Consider the following 19,796-nt stretch of genomic DNA (forward strand, 5'->3'; position numbering starts at 1 on the left):
TTTCATACTAATAATGTGTGGCTCAAATTGCAAAATACAAACAGGAAATCCAAACTGTCTGAGCACAAAATTCAATCTACCTAGATTTCTCGTATCTCATACATGAGTATTAAAATAAAGAAATTATATATACGTCAGTAGTCCTATATGCTTGGCTATTCTGTATTATAATTTGAAACCTTTAAGGCCAGAATTTACTCCCTTTCCTCATTATGAGTAGTATCTTAGTTGATGAGGAGTTTCACTGAAAACAATGGAGCTATTTGTGAAATGAAGTTCTATTCACAATGATGAAATGTTGCAGACTCTAGCCCTTTATAAACCATTTCTATTCCATTGTGTTTCCTCATTCATGATGTTCTGAAATAGTTAATTTTTTTTAAGATAAATTGGTACTTGGATTACCAATTAAAGAAAATTGCCCCTATTACATTTACCACTGGTGAATAAGCAACTTATAAAGATGTATCTATTTCATTGCTTTATAGACCAAAAGCCCTGGGGGCTACAGGTCCAAGGATGGATTTTGCATTCAGACATCTAAATTTATTTGAAAGATGTGGAAAGCCACTTTCAGGCTAGGAGCTCCCCTCACATCTTGAGGAATTCCATGTATACTATTGTAGTCTAGTTGGTTCATGAAATAAGTAATGCTCCAGAAACATCACCCATATTCTAGTTTCAGGGAAGTCTAGGTACATAGGAGGTGCATCGGATAAAATCCTCCCACTCTGTCTCAAATCCTCCCTCTATTCTGTGATTTTAGAGCATGAATATCTGTACTCTTCAGTGGGAACCCCTATGTGTGCACAAAAAGAGAAAATTCACACTGGTGTTTTCAAAGGGGATGAAGGGAATTCAATGGGAATTGGGTGCCTCAATCTCTTAGGCTCCTCCTCCCTTAGGTTTTATAATAGTTACCATTTAACTATCAATTATAGTAACTATCATCTTCCCTTAAATTATTATTAATTATTTGTGCTATGGTACTGCCTAGAAGCCTCAACTGGGATTGGGATCCTATTGCACTAGGCATGTAAGAGAACGAAATTACAAGTATTTCAGTGTATTACAACCCCACAAAATTGGATCCCCAGCCTAGATACAAAGATCAGTTTATTTCCTTTTAATCATATTTTTCTAAACTGAAGGAACGGCACTATATGGAGGAGGAAGAATAGGATACAATAGCGTTTAAAAAAACATGTCCAGTAAGTTATTCTGATAGAAAGTCAGGTATTTCTAAAAGCCATGAATGTCAACCTCTAATATTTCAAAGAGAACTCAGGGTAGCAACACTGCAATACACTCTCTCACAATATATCATCAGTTAATATACACTATCTAAATTGCATCAATATCCCTTTCAGAGAATTGTTTTCTTTTTCTTTTGCTTATATTCCCATTCTGGAATGAATGTTCTTATTTTCATCCCTTTTTGTTAATACCCATATGTCCCAAGGGTTCCTCGGTTTGGAAAAAAATGCGCTGACAAGCTTCTGTGCTACAATATTTAGAGCAGCACAAATCATGGTCACATTTGAGCACTTCCTCTCAGTTGCCTCTTTTACATAAATGAAAAATGCTGTTTGGAACAAAGTCTACCTCTTTAATCCTTGCATAACACATAAATAAAATAGAAGCTTTAAAATATAAACATATTTAATAGCAAAATACAATTTTAAAATGTTATGTTAAAATAAAGTTGCTGGGAAAGGAACAATAGACTCTTCTATTGTGATTTTTTTTTAAAGTGCTCATGACAGTCTGAGAAATGCCAGCAAAAAACATGTGTAGACCATTTTTTCCTTTACTTTTGATTCAGGTGCAATTGGGTCATTTTTGTATAACCTTCTCTGTGAGTCATTAGTACCACTGACCTCATTGGGGTTATTCATATTAAAGCTACTTAGATGTGAAAGGATTTTTAAGATCTGCCCCCAGGGAGGGTGGGAATTTTATGACAGGAATTCCTGGAGACTGATTTTTAAACTACCCATCTAAGGGCCACATCATCTGTTTTTAAGAACTTCCTATTGACATTAGCAAGAAGTTGGCATCCTGAGGGCCCTTCCAACCCTACATTTCTAAGGGTACGTCTATACTTACCTCCGGGTCCGGCGGTAAGCAATCGATCTTCTGGGTTCAATTTATCGTGTCTTGTCTAGACGTGATAAATCAATCCCGGAAGTGCTTGCCGTCGACGCCGGTACTCCTGCTCTGCGAGAGGAGTACGCGGAGTCAACGGGGGAGCCTGCCTGCCGTGTCTGGACCCACGGTAAGTTCGAACTAAGGTACTTCAACTTCAGCTACGTTATTCACGTAGCTGAAGTTGCGTATCTTAGTTCGAAGTGGGGGGTTAGTGTGCACCAGGCCTAAGTTCTGCCTAAAAATCTGTGGTACAATATGGCCATAAAATCCCATCTAAAATTTGCACATTAATCTCAGAGGTGAAAGGGAAAGTACCCTACTAAGTCAGTCAGCTCCTTCCCCTAACAGTTGTTCTTGGTTTTTCACAGCTCCTAACCCTCCAACCATTAGAGAAGAGCTCTGTACAGCTTCTTACGACACAATCACTGTCCACTGGACGTCAGATGATGAGTTCAGTGTGGTCTCATATGAGCTGCAATATACCATCTTTACTGGACAAGCCAATGTAGTTAGTAAGTATAAATCTTCTAATTTTCTGTTCTGTTTAATTGTGAGTTTCAGCAAATTACATGCCTTCAAATATAAATATATACAGAAGTCAAGAAGAAAAGGGGAAAAAAACATAATTCCTATACATTTTTATTGTTCTGTTTCTATATTTAAAGTCCAATGACTGTAATGATTTTGAGAGGATTTTCAAATTCAAAACTTGTGTGGCTTGAATTCCTTATATGTGTACGTTTGCTAGGAGTGTAGTAGGGTGGGAGTTTAAAAAACAATAATAGATTCCTAATGGTACAAATACAATCCATCTCATAAGAGCTAAGCAGTATTCATAACTGTTTAGACTATTTCTATGATTTTAAGTGAGTTTAAAATGTATGTACTGTAGTTATAAATTCTGAGCAGTGGTATTGCCAGTATAAGCAAAGCCAGATGGCCAGGGCCAGATTTTCTAAAACACTTAGCACCCGATAGCTCCCATTGAAACACTTATGATGAGAATTTCAAAAGAACTCATTACCCAATAAAACTGTACTCATTTGAAAATCTGATTTCTTTAGATTAAGTCCTTGATCTGCCAAAACAGTTAAGTATGTGCTTAACTTTAAGCAAGTAGTGCTATTGATTTAAATGGGATTATTCATGTGCTTGAAGGTAAGATTTGGTCAAAGACTCTTCAAGTGCTTATGTTCAAAAGCACCTATGTGACTAAGGAGCCTACTTTCAAAAGTGGCTAAGTCTCATTGACTTTCAGTTAGACCCATGCTCCTAAGTGACTTAGGTTCTTTTGGAAAAAATTTACTCTTAGGGATCAAAATAAAGGTTTTTCCTACCAACTTCCACTGTCTATAGTGCTACAGAAAGTAGGGATTCATTTCAGTGTGAAGCTTCTCTCAGTGTATTAAAGTCAAAGGGAGTAAACATCAGTGGGAAAAACTATTGACGTGGTGATTTTATTTGACTCAGTTTTTATAATTACACTAACCCTTGCATTGTCCTATATAACTTATAGTAGAACATTTTCCTTTGCCTTGATACTAGGAGTTTTATGAAAAACCAAATTTAATTTTTTGTTCCTTATGGGTTAACTTGTTTCTAGGCAACTATTCTACCAGTAATTAACCCCCTAATTTTTATTACTGTAAATTACTAAAATAGGTCCAAATCCACAAAGAAACGTAGATACTTAAAGCCCAGATTTTTGGAAGAGGATGCTACCTGCCATATACCTGTAGTCCAGTGATTCGGGTACTTGCCCAGGATGAGGTAAATCCTGGTTCAAGCTCCCTACTGTCTATTGAAGAGAAGGACTGTGAACAGGGTTCTCCCACGTTTCAATGGAGTGTCCTAGGCACTGAACTATAGTGGCAGTCAGTCTCTCTCTCTCTCTCTCTGGCCCAGTGCATATTTAATTATTTATACAGAATGGAACGGCTTCAACAAGAGTGACCGAGAAAGCCCCACATCAGAATAACCCATAGTTCAGAGTTTAGAGCACTCACCTGGGAGACCCCAGAGAGAATCCCTTCTCCCCTTCAGGCAGGATAGAAAATTGAACTGGGGTCCCCCACATCCCAGGTGAGTACCATAATTGCACGGCTAAATGTAATATAGGCAGCAGTGAAAGTAACATAAAGGACTTACCAGTACGCCGAAGTCCTGAGTGGGGGTGTGACCTCAACTGGAAGAGGCGGGGCCTTTAAATCAAGATTTAAAGGCCCCAGGGTAGGCGGCAGGAGCCCTGGGCCCTTTAAAGCACCGCCCGAGCCCAGCTGCCTGAACCCTAGGGCTCGGGAGGCTCCAGCTGCTGCAGGGAGCCCTGGGCCCTTTAAAGTGCCAGCCTGGGGAAGCCGGTCTGGTCCAGCACGGTGTACCGGCCCTTGCCGGTACACAGTACTGGCTTACTTTCACCTCTGAATGTGGGAGGCCTTGTCTTTCTTTTCCCATCTGTTTTGTGTGGAGTCTGGCAGGCACCTAAGCTGCCTGACTCCAAGAAAGGGGGTTCTGGCTGTGGATCACAAGTAGAGAGAGTTGCTTCCCTGCAGCCTGGACTTAGGCACCAATCTCTGTGAGATGGGTGGAGCATAGGACACCCCTCTGTCATCGGCATCTCCCATTGGCTAGTGTAGGCTGCTCCTCACCTAACATTCTGGCTTTTGTGTGTCCCATTCTTAGGCACCTATCTCTCCCCAGCCATGTTATAGGGATCACAGGTGCCTAACTCTGGCTTTGTGAGGTCCCATGATTTTTCCCTATCTGTATAATGGAAATAATAATACCAGGCTGATGAATTGAGAGGATGAATAGTCATAAATGTTTTGAGATGCTTTGATGAAAGTTAGTACTGTGTCTAAGTGCAATTCCCGCTTTTAATACCTGGGAAAGAGTTGTGGTCTAAACACAGGCTTGGAAGCCTGAGATCTAATCCAGGTTCTAGCACTGATGCCTGTGGCCATGGTCAAGCACCACACACTCACCACCTTAGTTCCTATGGCTTTAAAATGGGGTGAGCATTTACTATCCCCTCTAAATGGTTTGTCTGAGGATTACTTAGCTGGAGTCTGCAAAGTGGTCTGAAGATGAGTGCTATCACAGGATAGAGCATCATTTTGTAAATAGGAATGCTAGAATATTGAAAGCACATGCTTGTCAAATACTTGAGTGAACCCTGCATTTAGTATTTCACTTGTACGCTTAATTCTTGTCAACAGCCTCTAAATTCTTAATAGAGCTGAGTAGAAAGGCCAAGTAAACTTCAATATACACTTGTACACCCTGGTTAACTGATGGATTTAATGCAATAAAGGCTTAAGAGTACTCCAAAGGAATTAGAGCAAGGCAGACAACAGAAAGAAAAGATTCTCTGATTAATCACTAACAAGCAGACAGAACTGTGCAACAATGCAGTGTGCTGCTTATTCTCTGACCCATTTTCATACATGGTATTACGCCTAACAGAAGGCATATTGCGGGGTAAAGAGAGCATGTCAGCTGCAGAACATTAGGGATGGGTTTGATGTCAAATGTAAATGACGGCAGAAGTGATTGCAATTTCTGCACCTTTGTAATCTGAGGCTTTCTGTTCCTTGTTTACCAGTGAATAAACAACAACGTATCTCCTTTTAAGGCTACATTGTAGGCCTCACACAAAGAGGTGAGAGCTTTGATCTACAAAACAAGTATTAATGGGGTTTTGAAGTTGTAATATGGTAATTTTTTGGAATTGCAGTGTGAAATGCTCAGTGTATGCTATGAAATTGAATTGTCGCACTTGCTGTTTTCCATACATAATAGCATTAAAGCATCAAATAAAAATTAATGAATCAAATAAACATCTTCAGAGGGCTATTTATAAAATGTGTTTTATATATTTCAAACAAATGAAGATATGTTGTGGCAATATGTTGGACCTAATTATCCTATTTCACCAGTTTTACATAATTGAAACTCCATTGACTTCAGTGGACTTCCTCTCTTGATTTATACCGGTGGAAATCAGAATCAGTCCCGTGTTCTTTGAAGAAACTGATTTCCCAAAATGTTTATGGCTTCTTCAGGTCTCTCTCAAGATGAAAAATGGGTGGCTGTTTCTTTTAATTTTACTTCCATCTGTAAGCCATGGAACTGTAAAGTTTTATTTTAAGTCATAAAAAATGTATAAACATTGTTTTACTTCTTGTAAAGCTTCCTTTTTTCTCTCCGAGATAAAGTCCTGTGCCTCATAGTGGAGATGCCATTTCCTTCTTGCAAATACCAATTCCAAGGGGAGAATCCCTACAAGCCTGCCCTGATTTCTTTGATGTAAATCTCTATAACATGATTAGGTCCAACTTCTAACCATACTCAGAGATTTGTCCACCAGCCTCCTGTTTTTACCCAGAGTGCTCTTTTTTGCTTCATGTAGATCATACTGTTTGTCCTTTAGTGGAGTTGAATCTTCCTGTTTTTATATTTGACTTTCCAAGAATGCAGTTGAAATTCTGGAGTGTTAACCTCTTGAATTTTGAAATAAATGGTATATTCAATGGAACCCTCTTACAGTGAATTATTTTTCCCAGAACAGTTTAGTATGAGAGGAAGTTTGCTGTTGTTGGGTTTGCAGTCTTCACGTTGCAATGTACTAAAACAAATTATTCTATTTTAATATAATGGAGTTCCAGTAAAAGGTGGTTTCCCTATATTTGTGGCATTTACATACTGCCGCATAGTAAAAGGCATTCTTCACTTCTTTCCCACCCATCCCCAAACAATGCATGCAGTGGCTGCTGTTACTGCAGGTTACCTCCTGCAGAGAGTGTCTATCCATTTCTATCCATGAATTAGTCAGGAGGAAGTAGCTAGAGTACTGTATCAGGCCAATATGCTTCTTTCCCCAGAGGCTTTGTGAATTACTTTGGATACGTACCCACACATTCTACTTATGTAAGTTATTTTGGAATCCATTTCTTAGAACTGCATAGCCAGATTTGCTGCACGTTCCTGTCTTTACTACATTTCCCTCAGCAAAAGCATACGTTATTAAGAGGTTATTATGAATTCAGCAAGAAAAACAAACCTAAGCTTTACTGATGCATTTTGTGTCCAACATAATAAATTATAATATCTTTTATTAACTGATAAATGTGGAGGTTAAAATTTGATCCAGGCCCTATTTAATACAGGAAAGATTATTTCCAAATGCGGCCAAATTGCTTGGCTACCAAAGACCTGGCAGCACTGTTTCTATAACAGTGTAGAACTTTAAATTAAGCAGCTTTTTACTACAGTAGTTATTCTCAGAGCTAATATTATCTGAGGAGCTGTTTGCACATTAGCATCTCTGAGAAGTAGCTAATCATCTGTAATCTAAATACTGTAAATGCCTTTTTATAATTAATGTGTACTTGTACTAGTTGCTTTGCCTGCAGTATAATTTTTTTATTCCTTTTAAATCATGTGAAACATAAATCATGTAAAAAAACCTAGTACTTTTTTAACATCATGGAATTGCTTTAGTACACTACTGTAAAGGTCATGGAATTGCTTTAGAACACTACTGTAAAGGTCAGCTTTTAACTCTTTCTCTTCGCTGTATGCAACACAATGTGTTTTTGAACAGCACTCATGGCTCTGTCTCTAAGGGTACGTCTTCACTACCCGCCGTATCGGCGGGTAGTAATCAATTTATCCAGGATCGATATATTGCGTCTCGTTAAGACACGATATATCGATCCCCGAACGTGCTCACCGTCGACTCCGGAACTCCACCAGAGCGAGCGGTGGTAGCGCAGTCGACGGGGGAGCCACGGCCGTCGATCCCGCACCATCTGGACCCCAGGTAATTCGATCCAAGATACTTCGACTTCAGCTATGCGAATAGCTGAAGTTGCATATCTTGGATCGATCTCCCCGCAGTGTAGACCAGCCCTTAGACCAAATACAGGAGCCAAGAGATTAATTCTGTTACTCCTGGTCATTGAGAGAATCAGGCTTGTTATATATGTTTAAAGATACAGTATAAGGTGAAAATCTACCCTGAGTTACATGGCTACAACCCCCATGACTTCCATCATAGAGGGGGAGGGATAGCTCAGTGGTTTGAGCATTGGCCTGCTAAACCCAGGGTTGTGAGTTCAGTCCTTGAGGGGGCCACTTGGGGGATCTGGGGCAAAATCAGTACTTGGTCCTGCTACTGAAGACAGGGGGCTGGACTCGATGACCTTTCAAGGTCCCTTCCAGTTCTAGGAGATGGGATATCTCCATTAATTATTATTATTATCCCACAAAGAGAGAGGAGAGATGGCCATGTGGTTAATGTACTGGACTGGAACTCAGGAGATCTGTATTCAATTCTCAGCCCAGTCATAGACTTTCCATGTGACTTTGGTCATCTTAGATCCCCTTCTGTAAAATGGGGAAAATAATACTTCCTTTGTCTAGTTAGACTGTTTTCTCTTGGACAGTTTACACTCCTAGGGGCAGGGTCCATGGATCCAGTTGCAGGATCAGAGCCTAATCTAGAACCATAAGCTGGGTTACATGGTACATTTAGGGCCTGATTCTCATTTATTCCCACTTTAAGGCCTTTTACGCTGCCTGAACAATGTAAAGAGACCTTTTGTGTAAATTAGAATTAAGTCTTTTAGTCTGAGATTTTCAAAAGTGCCTTAGGGGGCTAAGTACCCAACTCCCACTGAAATTCAATAGAGGCTGGGTGCTTGTCTTCCTGGGGCACTTACTGTCTGAGCTGTTTCAGTGTATTTTGAATTCAAATTCCTTGGGGGCACAAATTATGTTTTCCTCTTTTTTTTTGTAAGAGTATTGAACACATTGCTAGAACGTAACAAATTATTTATTGTTGTTATCCTCACTGTTTGTTTATTATGGCACTGATCACCCAAAGAATGGTGGGAGAATAGAATTTTTAATCTTTAGGTTAGGTAAACTGTTGGACCTAAAGAAATTGCAAGGATAAAATTTTCAATAGTTAACTCGATTGAAAGCAACAGGACTTTCTTTGAAATTACTGAGAACTATGAAATTATGCAAATTTTACTGTCTCTTCAGATAGTTCTTAAACTGATTAAAAGAGATTTCCTATATTCTAAAGAAAAATTCCATAGTGCTTTCTCAGTGAATATCTCTTTAATGTACAATAGCCAATGTGCCAAATGTGGGACAAAAACAGGAAAACCTCAGACTGTTAAAACAGTGTTCAAAGATCATATTGCTTAGGAAAAATTGTTATGTATTTAGCAGAAATTCTGTCTATATTAATTTCATCCATGTGGGAATGTGGAGGGGAAGGGTTATATATCTGTCACCTTCTCCCACTGTCATTGCTCCACTGATGTGAGTTGGTAATAAATTTATTGAAATAAAGCATTTTTAAACAATTAAAATTCTTGGGAGATTAGATAACCTTCCTGTGACTTATGTGTTCCTGGTGTAGTTTAAAAAGAGAAGTGTTTTGTTAAAACAGTGTAAATTTTAGTAGCATTTACACATTGGGATTTTTCCCGTCTGGTTTTTTTTTTAAAGTGCGTCAGCAACCAACCCTGGGGAAATAGCTTTACAAATTATTACCCCAGATTGTAGAAAACTTAATTATTTTTTTTTCAGTGAAAACTCACACATCCTGCATGGGCATCACTGTACTGACAGCACCATTTCAGGATGTAATTTAAATTCCCTAAATTCTTCTATGATACGTACATTGTTTTACCACCTGCAGGAGACTTAATCTTAATGTTTAAAGCCCTAGATTTCTGAAACAAGAAACCTGAATCTACAAACAATATGTGCACATGCTGTGACTAGGAGCAGTCGTGTCTCTCAGCTGCTTCTTCTATGCCTGTGCATAAAGCTTAATGGTGCTGCTGTGGCATTTAAACCATTGGCCATGGTAGGGAGTCAAGGATGCACACAGTCCTAGTAGCAACTCCTAGAGGCCTGGAAAATGTTCACACAATCAGGTTGCTCAGTTGGCTGATCATTCCTAATTCTCTTCTTCCCCTTTTCCCAGCTAACTGGGGTTAGGGTGACCAGACGTCCCGATTTTATCAGGACAGTCCCGATTTTAGGGGACTTGTCCCGCGTCCTGACCTTACATTGGTCGGGACGCACTTTGTCCCGATATCGGGGGACCATCTGGTGGACAACGCAAGCCGGCACTGCCAGCGCCGCTCACCTCTTCTTCCTGGGCCCTGAGGCAGCTCAGCTGAACTCCTAGCGCCTGCCTGCCCGCCGGCCGGAGCCTGCAGAGTGCTGCAGCCCCACTCCCCAGGCATGCACAGAGACGGCAAGGAGGTCTCCACTGTGTGCTGCAGGGGCGGGGGGGCTTGTAGGCACCGGCAGCGAGCCTCCCGATCTCCCCCCCCCCACACCCCGACCTGACCCGAGCAACCTTAGGAGCCAGAGGGACAGGACCTGCCTGCTGGATGCTCCCTGGGAGCTGCTCCAGGTAAGGCTAGCACTGTCTGGGACTCACCTGGCCCCCTGGCAGGTCCCTCTGTTCCCCGCCCCCCTGCGTCCCGATATTTGACCTCTGTCATCTGGTCACCCTAACTGGGGTCAGGGTGCCGGATCAGTCTTTTCCAGACTTGCCTCTCCAACACTTGTTCCATATTCTCCTCCGTTCCTAATTTTCTCCATTTCATAAAAGAAGTGGCTATTCTATTATGTCTGCCCCTGGAATAGAGTGGGGGACTAAACAAAATATTCTCTCATAAGTAATAGTTTTATATGGCTCTTGCAGGTTGTCTGTATTTGTTTTAGATCATTTTATAATTGCAGTTGGGGGACATCATCATAACTTTACTTTTTCAGCTTTTGGGGCCAACTAGGAGTTTGGTCATGTGACAGCCCTCCAAGGATAATCATCAGGGCCCCCATTCAGGAAAGCATCCCTATTCAAATGAAATGTAAACATGTGTTTATATGGATAGACTTAACCACGTGTTTAAGTAACCTCCTGAATGGGCCACTGATGATTGTCCTTGGGGGCCTGCCACATGACCAAACAAAGCTTTGACCCAAAAACATTCTATTTAGAAATATTCTGTTTTATATCAATAGACACAGGCTGCAGAAGTTTTCTCAGTGACTCTCTAGTAGCAAGATATCCTGATGCCTTAGAGTGGTGTAGTTATGCCAACATCCTGGAATCTAATGTTCAGATTGTTAAATAATTTAATAACTAATATGTACATATAGTTAATTTTATAGCTAATATGGAACATATGTAAATCTAGAGGGTGAAAACCCATAACAAACATATCTGCGTTTTTTACAGTTCCTCACACACCTGTTTGAATACAGGTTATAGGCTGACTTTATTGAGATCATTTAAACTTCCTCCTCCTCTGATTGATTACATCCAGTTTAATGTTGTCGAAAAGTTCCAAGGCAAGCTAGAAAAATGTACTTTACTTGGCGAGTTCTAGGGATTGAGACCGAGCTCAGATTTCCAGGTCATTTAATAAATGGCAATTACTGTATCAAGAAAACTAACACAGTACCGAGGAGCATAATTCTCACTACCACTGCCTACCTAACGTGGGCCTGGAAGGCTGGGGAGCCTACCCAGCACTAAGGGTTGGAGCTTGCGGTGATGAGCTGAGTCAGTGGGAGCAGAAGGTGCTCTGCACTATCCAGGACGTGTGCAGCGCTTTGCAGGATCAGACCCTAGAAGCAGTTGAAAAATAAGTGAATGGATCTGGTGGCCATTCATGGCCTTATCCTGTGGGGCTCTGAGTCCATCCTTTGAACTGAGTGCCTTCCATCCCCAGTCACTTAACAGCCACCGACCGTGTTCCTCACTGTGGTGGGGGTGTTCAGCCCCATACTGGATCCCTCCCTACATCAGTTTTAAAAAGCAGCTCTATACAGCCCAGTGTAACAGCCCGAGCCTGCCAAATGTCAAACCCTGTATTTTTCCAGTGCTTGATGTGGAGTCTCTGATTGCAGAATGCTCTGAAACCATGACTTGAAGGGATTCTTTTTAAAAAAACCAAAACTGTCCTCATGTTGAGCAGATTTGTTCTTATAGAAGAGAGCTAAAATAATGAATGTGCTGGTGATGACTGAGGCCCCAATTCAGGAAAGCACTTAATTACAAGCTGAAATCCATCCTTGAGTCCCAATGGGTCGTAACGGCTGAATAGTAATGCTTTCCTGAATCAAGGCATGAGGTTGCACATGACTATTATTATTGTGGACACTTGGTAGATTCTAGGCATACCACCATAGGAATGAGCCTGATCCTTCAGTCGTTGAAGCTGGCAGCAAACTTCTTTAGATATTAGTGGGAGCAGGAATAGGACCTCATTTAGATGATGTTCCAGTGGGACATCAATCGAGTATGGCATTGGCATTGCAAAAGCTTGAGGGAAGGACTTCTATTAAAGCACTGAAAGCCTTCAGAAATATTGTATTAAAACAGTATCTATCCACAGCATCTTATTGTCCTTCCTAATGAGAATCAAAACCCTTTTGGTGCAGTATTAAATTCTCTCTCAAAGTCCTTCTTATTCAACACTGTTATTGCAATAGTGTCTAGGGGCCCGCCGGGTGGGGTCCAGTTGTTTAATTCAGAATAACAGAGTAACAACTTGCAACAGCAGTTGCTGCATAATTCGTGCTAATTTTCTTTAATATCAGTATATTTTGACAGTCAGTCTCTGTTCACGGGAGGCCCAGGACTAAAGAAGCAAAGTCTGGGAGGATGGTCTGAGCAGAGTAATGCAATAGGTACTGTACTTCCCTGCCCTTTGCTGGGATCATGTCCAGGGCTTTTTACTTCCCTTCTCTCATCAGCAAAAAACTCACTCCTAGAATAAAAAACCCAAATTCAGTAACTCTATTTAAGAGACAGAACAGGAAATGGACAGATACTGCTGTAGGCACCATACTATAGGTGCTAGACGGCACTGGAGCCTCTGCAAGGAAAGCACTGGGTTCTTTCCTCAGGGGATGGGGGGGCTGATGGATTTGTCTGATCTAATTTTCTCAACATCTTTGTGAAAAAACTGAGTGCTGCAAATTGTTCCTTACAGTTTAAAACTCTTGTAGCGGATGTTTGGGAGACGTAAATAGGGTCGGGAGCTCACTGGCTTACGAACAAAGAAGATACCAGAATTCATTTTTGCTGTAAAACAACAAACAAAAAATGTTTCAAGTTGGGTAAACACAGTTGTTGTTCATCTTGACAGTAGTTAGTATCAAAATACCAGTATTCTTGATGTGATCAATGGCTCCATGTCTAGTTGGCAGCCGGTATCAAGTGGAGTGCCCCAAGGGTTGGTCCTGGGGCCAGTTTTGTTCAATATCTTCATTAATGATCTGGAGGATGGCATGGATTGCACCCTCAGCAAGTTAGCAGATGACACGAAGCTGGGGGGAGAGGTAGATACGCTGGAGGGTAGGGATAGGATACAGAGGGACCTAGACAAATTAGAGGATTGGGCCAAAAGAAATCTGATGAGGTTCAACAAGGACAAGTGTAGAGTCCTGCACTTAGGACTGAAGAATCCCATGCACTGTTACAGACTAAGGACCGAGTGGCAAGGCAGCAGTTCTGCAGATAAGACCTAGGAGTTACAGTGGACGAGAAGCTGGATATGAGTCAACAGTGTGCCCTTGTTGCCAAGAAGGCTAATGGCATTTTGGGCTGTATAAGTAGGAGCATTTTCAGCAGATCGAGAGGCATGATCATTCCCCTCTATTCGGCATTGGTGAGGCCTCATCTGGAATACTGTATCCAGTTTTGGGCCCCACACTACAAGAAGGATGTAGAAAAAGGAAAAGAGTCCAGTGGAGGGCAACAAAAATGATTAGGGGACTGGAGCATATGATTTATGGGGAGAGGTTTAGGGAACTGGGATTATTTAGTCTGCAAAAGAGAAGAATGAGGGGGGATTTGATAGCTGCTTTCAACTACCTGAAAGGGGGTTTCAAAGAGGATGGATCTAGAATGTTCTCAGTGGTAGCAGATGACAGAACAAGGAGTAATGGTCTCAAGTTGCAATGGGGGAGGTCTAGGTTGGATATTAGGAAAAACTTTTTCACTAGGAGGGTGGTGAAGTACTGGAATGGGTTACCTAGGGAGGTGGTGGAATCTCCTTGTTTAGAGGTTTTTAAGGTCAGGCTTGACAAAGCCCTGGCTGGGATGATTTAGTTGGGGATTGGTCCTGCTTTGAGCAGGGGGTTGGACTAGATGACCTCCTGAGGTCCCTTCCAACCCTGAGATTCTATGATTCTATGTTCGAATAGGCCACAGAAAATTGGAAACCCTCAGCCATTCTAGGTCTGCTTTCTACAAGATAAAATACAAAAAGGTAAGTTTAGTGTCACTGCAGCTTGGTAAGAAGAAGAATGGTCTAAAAGCTATGTAACTAGTCTTAGCGTTAGGAGACCTGGGTTCAATTCCTGACTCAGTCCAGGTATTTTACCTTGGTTAAGTCACTTAGTGTCTCTCTACACTGCAGTAAAAGATTCACACCACGGCCCCTGATTGGGCTTGCAGAGCTCAAGCTGTGTGGCTATAAAATTGCAGTGTAGATGTCTACTGAGACTTGGAGCTGTGGGGGTTTTATTGCAGTTTGGGTATATACTCAGGCCTGGATTTTTATAGGTATTTATGTTTTGTGGCTCTCAGCTTTGCAGCGCCTAACTGTTTTAGGAGGTTAACTCTCATTTTCAAAATAGATTTAGACATTTAGGAGCTGGAATCCTGCCTAAATCCCTTTATGAAATTGAAAATTAGGCTCCTAAATCAGTTAGGCATTGCAATGCTGAGTGCTGCAATGCTTAAATACCTATCAAAATATGGGCCATATCTCTCTATGCCTCAATTCCTCATTTGGAAAATAAAGGTAATACCTCCCTACGTTGTTGAGGATAAAATCCTTTAATAATTGCAAGGCACTCTGATATTACGGGTTTCAGAGTAGCAGCCGTGTTAGTCTGTATCCGCAAAAAGAACAGGAGTACTTGTGGCACCTTAGAGACTAACAAATTTATTAGAGCATAAGCTTTCGTGGACTACAGCATCCGAAGAAGTGGGCTGTAGTCCACGAAAGCTTATGCTCTAATAAATTTGTTAGTCTCTAAGGTGCCACAAGTACTCCTGTTCTTTTTTCTGATATTACGGTGATGAAGGCTAGATAAGTACCGAGATAGAAAGAATGAACTAATGAATGAACATAGAGACAAAGCAACACAGTTAAGAAATTAAAAGATGAGTCCTAAACTCTATCCTTAATGGGCTTGCAAACAAAAAAACAAAACAGTCTGAGTTAGGAAGAGAGTTTCCAACATAACTCTGAATTTATTCAAGTTTATATACCCTATCAGCATAGTTATTTTTATATGATCTCCTTTTGTGTGTGTTTTCCTAACTTTTTTTCTCAAAAGGTTTTGTACTGGCACCAGTGTATCTTCATGTATTATAGTCTATTGTTAACTGGGAAAAGGCACTATCCATCTGTGTTCCCTGCTCCCTTGGTAAAAGGCAGGATAAAAAGTCAAAACTCCCCTGAAAATATACTGGCTTTTATAATGTATTCCAGTCCCAATGAAGATAAAGCCTGAAAAGAACTTCAGTCTTCTCATCCAGTGCAAGATTGTTCCTTTGTTATATTTTCCAGTCTTAAATTATTATTCTAATTATTATTTATATAATGTAATTACATGCATATATAATTATTAACATCATTGTTATTTCTATAAATGTTTATAATGCAAATGTTTATAATGCAATAGTACCTAGAGGCAAATTAGACTGGGGCCTACTATACCAAGTACTGTTTTAAACACATAGTACTAGTAAATGATTTGTCAATGAGGCTTTGTAGCGAAGTGAGACTCACCCGTGCGGCACCTCCTGCTGGTTATCCTGGGAATTAGCTCGATTTCAGCCCGGAGTGCCCTCTGCTGGCCAGTGGGTCACCTGCCTCAGGCCCCGTGTCCCGCCCAAACCCCAGTCTCAGGGTTCTGCCCCTGCAGTACCCACAGTCTGTGTCTCCCCTCCCAGGGGAACCCCCACCTTCTAAGCCCACCTTGCCTCAGTGGCTACTGCCAGTCATCATCCAGCCCCTGCTCACTGGGGCAGACTGCAGTCTGTAAACCACTCATCATGGGCAAGGGCCGGTTTGGACCTCCTGCCTCTGCCTAACCCCAGGCTGCACCTTTGCAACCTCAGTACCTGTTTTGGTCTTTAGCAAGGCCCGCAGCCTGGGCATTTACCAAGCTGGAGTTTCCCAGCTCCTCTTGCCTTTCCACAGCCCTGCTCTGTTCCCTGTACCCTGAGCTCCCAGGCAGCCAGGTCCTTCTCTCCCAAGAGCTAGAGAGAAACTGGCCCAGTGCCTGGCTCACAGCCCTTTTATAGGGCCAGCTGTCTCCTAATTGGACGTGTCCCCAGCTGTGCTGCCTTCCCAATTAGCCTATTCTTATTGGCTTTCAGCCCCAGCCCTCTCCAAGGGCTGGCTTTTAACTCTTTCAGGGCCAGAGCGGGGTGACTGCCCCGCTACACACACCCCTTCTCAAGATCCCCACCCCTGGGGGTAGGGAGGTCTTCTCGCCTGGACCAGTCGCACATGCACATCCGGATCCACTTGCTTCTTTTCCGACTCCTCCAGCTGCTTACGCAAGCAGGTCTCCTCATCTATTATGGCCGCATACTCTTTCGCGCCATGGCATTTGATTCAGCCTTGCGGCGGGCATGCTCTGCAGCCTCCAGCCGCACACACAGGCCAGAGTCCCTTCAGGGTCTGGGTTCCTACTGCTACCTGCTCTACAACAGCCTGGGTCCCGGCCTCTTGCTGGGCCCACCCCGTCCCAGTCTTTCTGTCTGCCATCCCCCATGGGTGGCTCTTGGTCAGGTCTACTGCCATCTCTGCAGCATCTACCCGGCCGGTCCTTGACCCATCTGGGTCCTCAGGCCCCTCCACCTGAGTTCGCCCTCCTTTGAAGGAGCAGTTACTCTTTATGTGGCCCCGTTCATGGCAGCCAAAGCAGGCTCCCCGCCCCTTTGCTGCCTGGGGCCCCGGCTTCTTCTGTTGGTCCTTCTCAGGGACAGCCCTCCCTGGGCTGCCCTGGCCCTGCTCCTTGAGGTAGGGCATTTCCTCCCTAGGTGCCCCCACCGCCCACAGGCCCAACACCTTCTTCGCCTCCTGACTTCCCTCACCAGGTGGCTTCTTGTAGGGGCTTCTCCCTTCTCCAGTTCTGGGTGAGGATCCCTGCCCCCATCCTACTAGGGACAATTCACCCTTACATGTCCACAGCTCCCACAGGTGTAACAAGCCTTGAGCTTTGTCCCAGGCCTCCTGGCCCCAGTGTTGGGCTTCTCTCACCAATCTCGGTGGTCTTTTTGGAACTTCCCCACAGAAGTTTCACCAGGGCCCGCTGTTCCTCTGCCAGCTGCCCCAGTTGTGCTTGCAAGACCCACTGTACCTCCCACTGTCTCTCCTGGTTCTCCCGGACCACACGGAGCAAGGTCTCATACCGCTTCTGTGTTCCATCAGTCCCCTTCCATGGGGGCCCTGGCACCGAAGATCAGCCAGGGATGGCACAAGAGCCTTCAGCAAAGAAAACCTCTGTATATGCTGGGTCCATTGTCCCCTCCTTTTCCAGGCAATAGTCCCAGTCCTCGCCCTGCCCCTTGTATCGGGGTGGACCACAAATGCTGACATTCTCCACCACCTTGTAGCACAGTGAGACTCACCCGTGCGGCGCCTCCTATTGGCTTTTAACCCTTTCAGGGCCGAAGCGGGGTGATTGCCCTGCTACAGGCTCCCATCAAATCTTGTAGGAAACACTTCCACAACTTAATAGATCTCACTGTGGGACATTTTTCCCTTTTGGTTTAGCCTACATTTTTCTTTCCTTCGTAGTTTCCTTTTATGTTATACCCTCATCTGGATGCATCTCACACACAATAAAAGTTTATAACTGTATACAATGGAAAGGAGTACTAACCTTTCCCAATGAACCACTGGGAAAGAAATCAGAAAAGTAATAAAATAAATTATAAAACATTTGATTACATCCATCTGGCAAAGGCTATGCTGAAAAGATGACACTTGCACAATATCCTGAAGTCTAACAAACTTAGGCTCTGATACACCGCCAGGAGAAGTAAGATCTGCAGTTGAGATCTCTCCACCAACAACTTGCTTCCTATCCTCAGAAATGAACATTAGGGGACTGTCAGCAAAAATGCCTCAACAAACCTCATGGTGATGAGTCACATTAGTCTTTTAAGTCCTAAAGCATACAACTCAATTTATTAAGTCAAAAAACAGACTGATGGCATTTCCACATCCTCTAGTCCTTAAGCAATAAACCATTCCTTATCTAGGGACAAGTGAAAGTTCCCAGACTGTCCACACATCAGTGAATCGTCTTTTAAAGGTCCATTTTTCATGGTTGGTGTCACATACTAAGATTTTAAAAGGTACGCTGGTTGGGGGCAGGTGAAATGAGTCAGTGGAAATTAGTGAACCAGTTGGTAAATGTTACAGCCCTTCAGTAAGGAAAGAGGCAAGTTTCTTGTGGATTGTTTAATGCCTTTTCAGGTTAATGTAAATATTCATGAGTGTTCAAAGTATGTCTCCATTAGTTACAAAGTATTTAGTGTGTTATGACTAATGAGTTTGATTTGAAATTACAGGTTTATGCAACTCAGCCGACAGTTGGATGATTGTTCCAAATATCAAACAAAACCACTACACAGTGCATGGGTTACAGAGTGGCACTAAGTACATCTTCATTGTCAAGGCCATTAATCAGGCGGGCAGCCGAAACAGTGAGCCTGGCAAGTTGAAGACAAACAGTGAGTAACATGGAATCCAGCAAACCCACATGCACTCCCACACTCCCTCTCCTCCCCACTCTCCTTCAGAGATTTGATATTTGAAAGGCGCAGGAGTATAAAGCAAGATGCCTTGTTTCAAGTGCTTTATACTTAAGCCATTTATTTTTCACCCTATTCAAGACTGCCAGAGTCCTCAACATGACAACACAGGGATCTCTTTTATTCTGGAGGTCCACTGAAGCGTCCACATCATTGAAAATACCACTAGCAGTAGCAACGTCAAGAAGAAATGATTGAAAATGTTTCTTTTGGGTTTTTTTTATTACTTCTCATATTGTTTTGCCCTTTTCTTCTACTGTTATAGTACATTTTATTTCTTTATCAATTTAAGAGGATGGTCATTATATAATTAAAATGACTAAATTGGGTCCTCTTGGATCCCTATTTTATTATATTGGGAGCCTCCCTGAATTTATTATAAAAATTATGTGGGGGTGGTTGAGTCAGAGATCTCACTTTTAAGAAAATGATTGAACAAAATTATTAGTGGATATAGCATAGCACTTTAAAGCAGTGGTTCTAAGCTTTTTTCCATCTGTGGTTTCTTGTCATGCCCTAGCTAATCCCATAATCCTTTTAGACTACAGATGGGTTTGGGTGTTGGGTAGAGAATGTCGGAGTTGGAGGGGCAGTTACTGGGGGATAATGAAAGTATTGGGAGATTACTATGGGGAGCTGGTGCATTTCCTCTTCCTCCCCCGTCTAGCTGGCCAGCACTCTATCCCTATGTTACTGACTTATATAAACAATATCTGCTACTAAAAAGATTGTGTGTAGCAGTAAATAC

At 42.3% G+C, this 19,796-nt stretch overlaps 1 protein-coding gene across 7 annotated transcripts in view; it reads left to right on the top strand.

Moving 5' to 3' along the window:
• The window catches only part of MID1 (midline 1), a 335,146-nt gene that overhangs the window by 308,163 nt on the left and 7,187 nt on the right, over window positions 1-19,796 (top strand). For all 7 annotated transcript variants that reach the window (XM_054007902.1, XM_054007930.1, XM_054007946.1 and 4 more), the window contains 2 exons: window positions 2,520-2,663; window positions 18,806-18,967. In XM_054007902.1, coding sequence (XP_053863877.1) covers window positions 2,520-2,663; window positions 18,806-18,967 — 306 coding nt within the window. The remainder of the gene's footprint in view (window positions 1-2,519; window positions 2,664-18,805; window positions 18,968-19,796) is intronic.

The sequence above is a fragment of the Malaclemys terrapin genome, chromosome 1 (genome assembly GCF_027887155.1).
Source record: "Malaclemys terrapin pileata isolate rMalTer1 chromosome 1, rMalTer1.hap1, whole genome shotgun sequence".
NCBI classification, from domain to species: domain Eukaryota; kingdom Metazoa; phylum Chordata; order Testudines; family Emydidae; genus Malaclemys; species Malaclemys terrapin.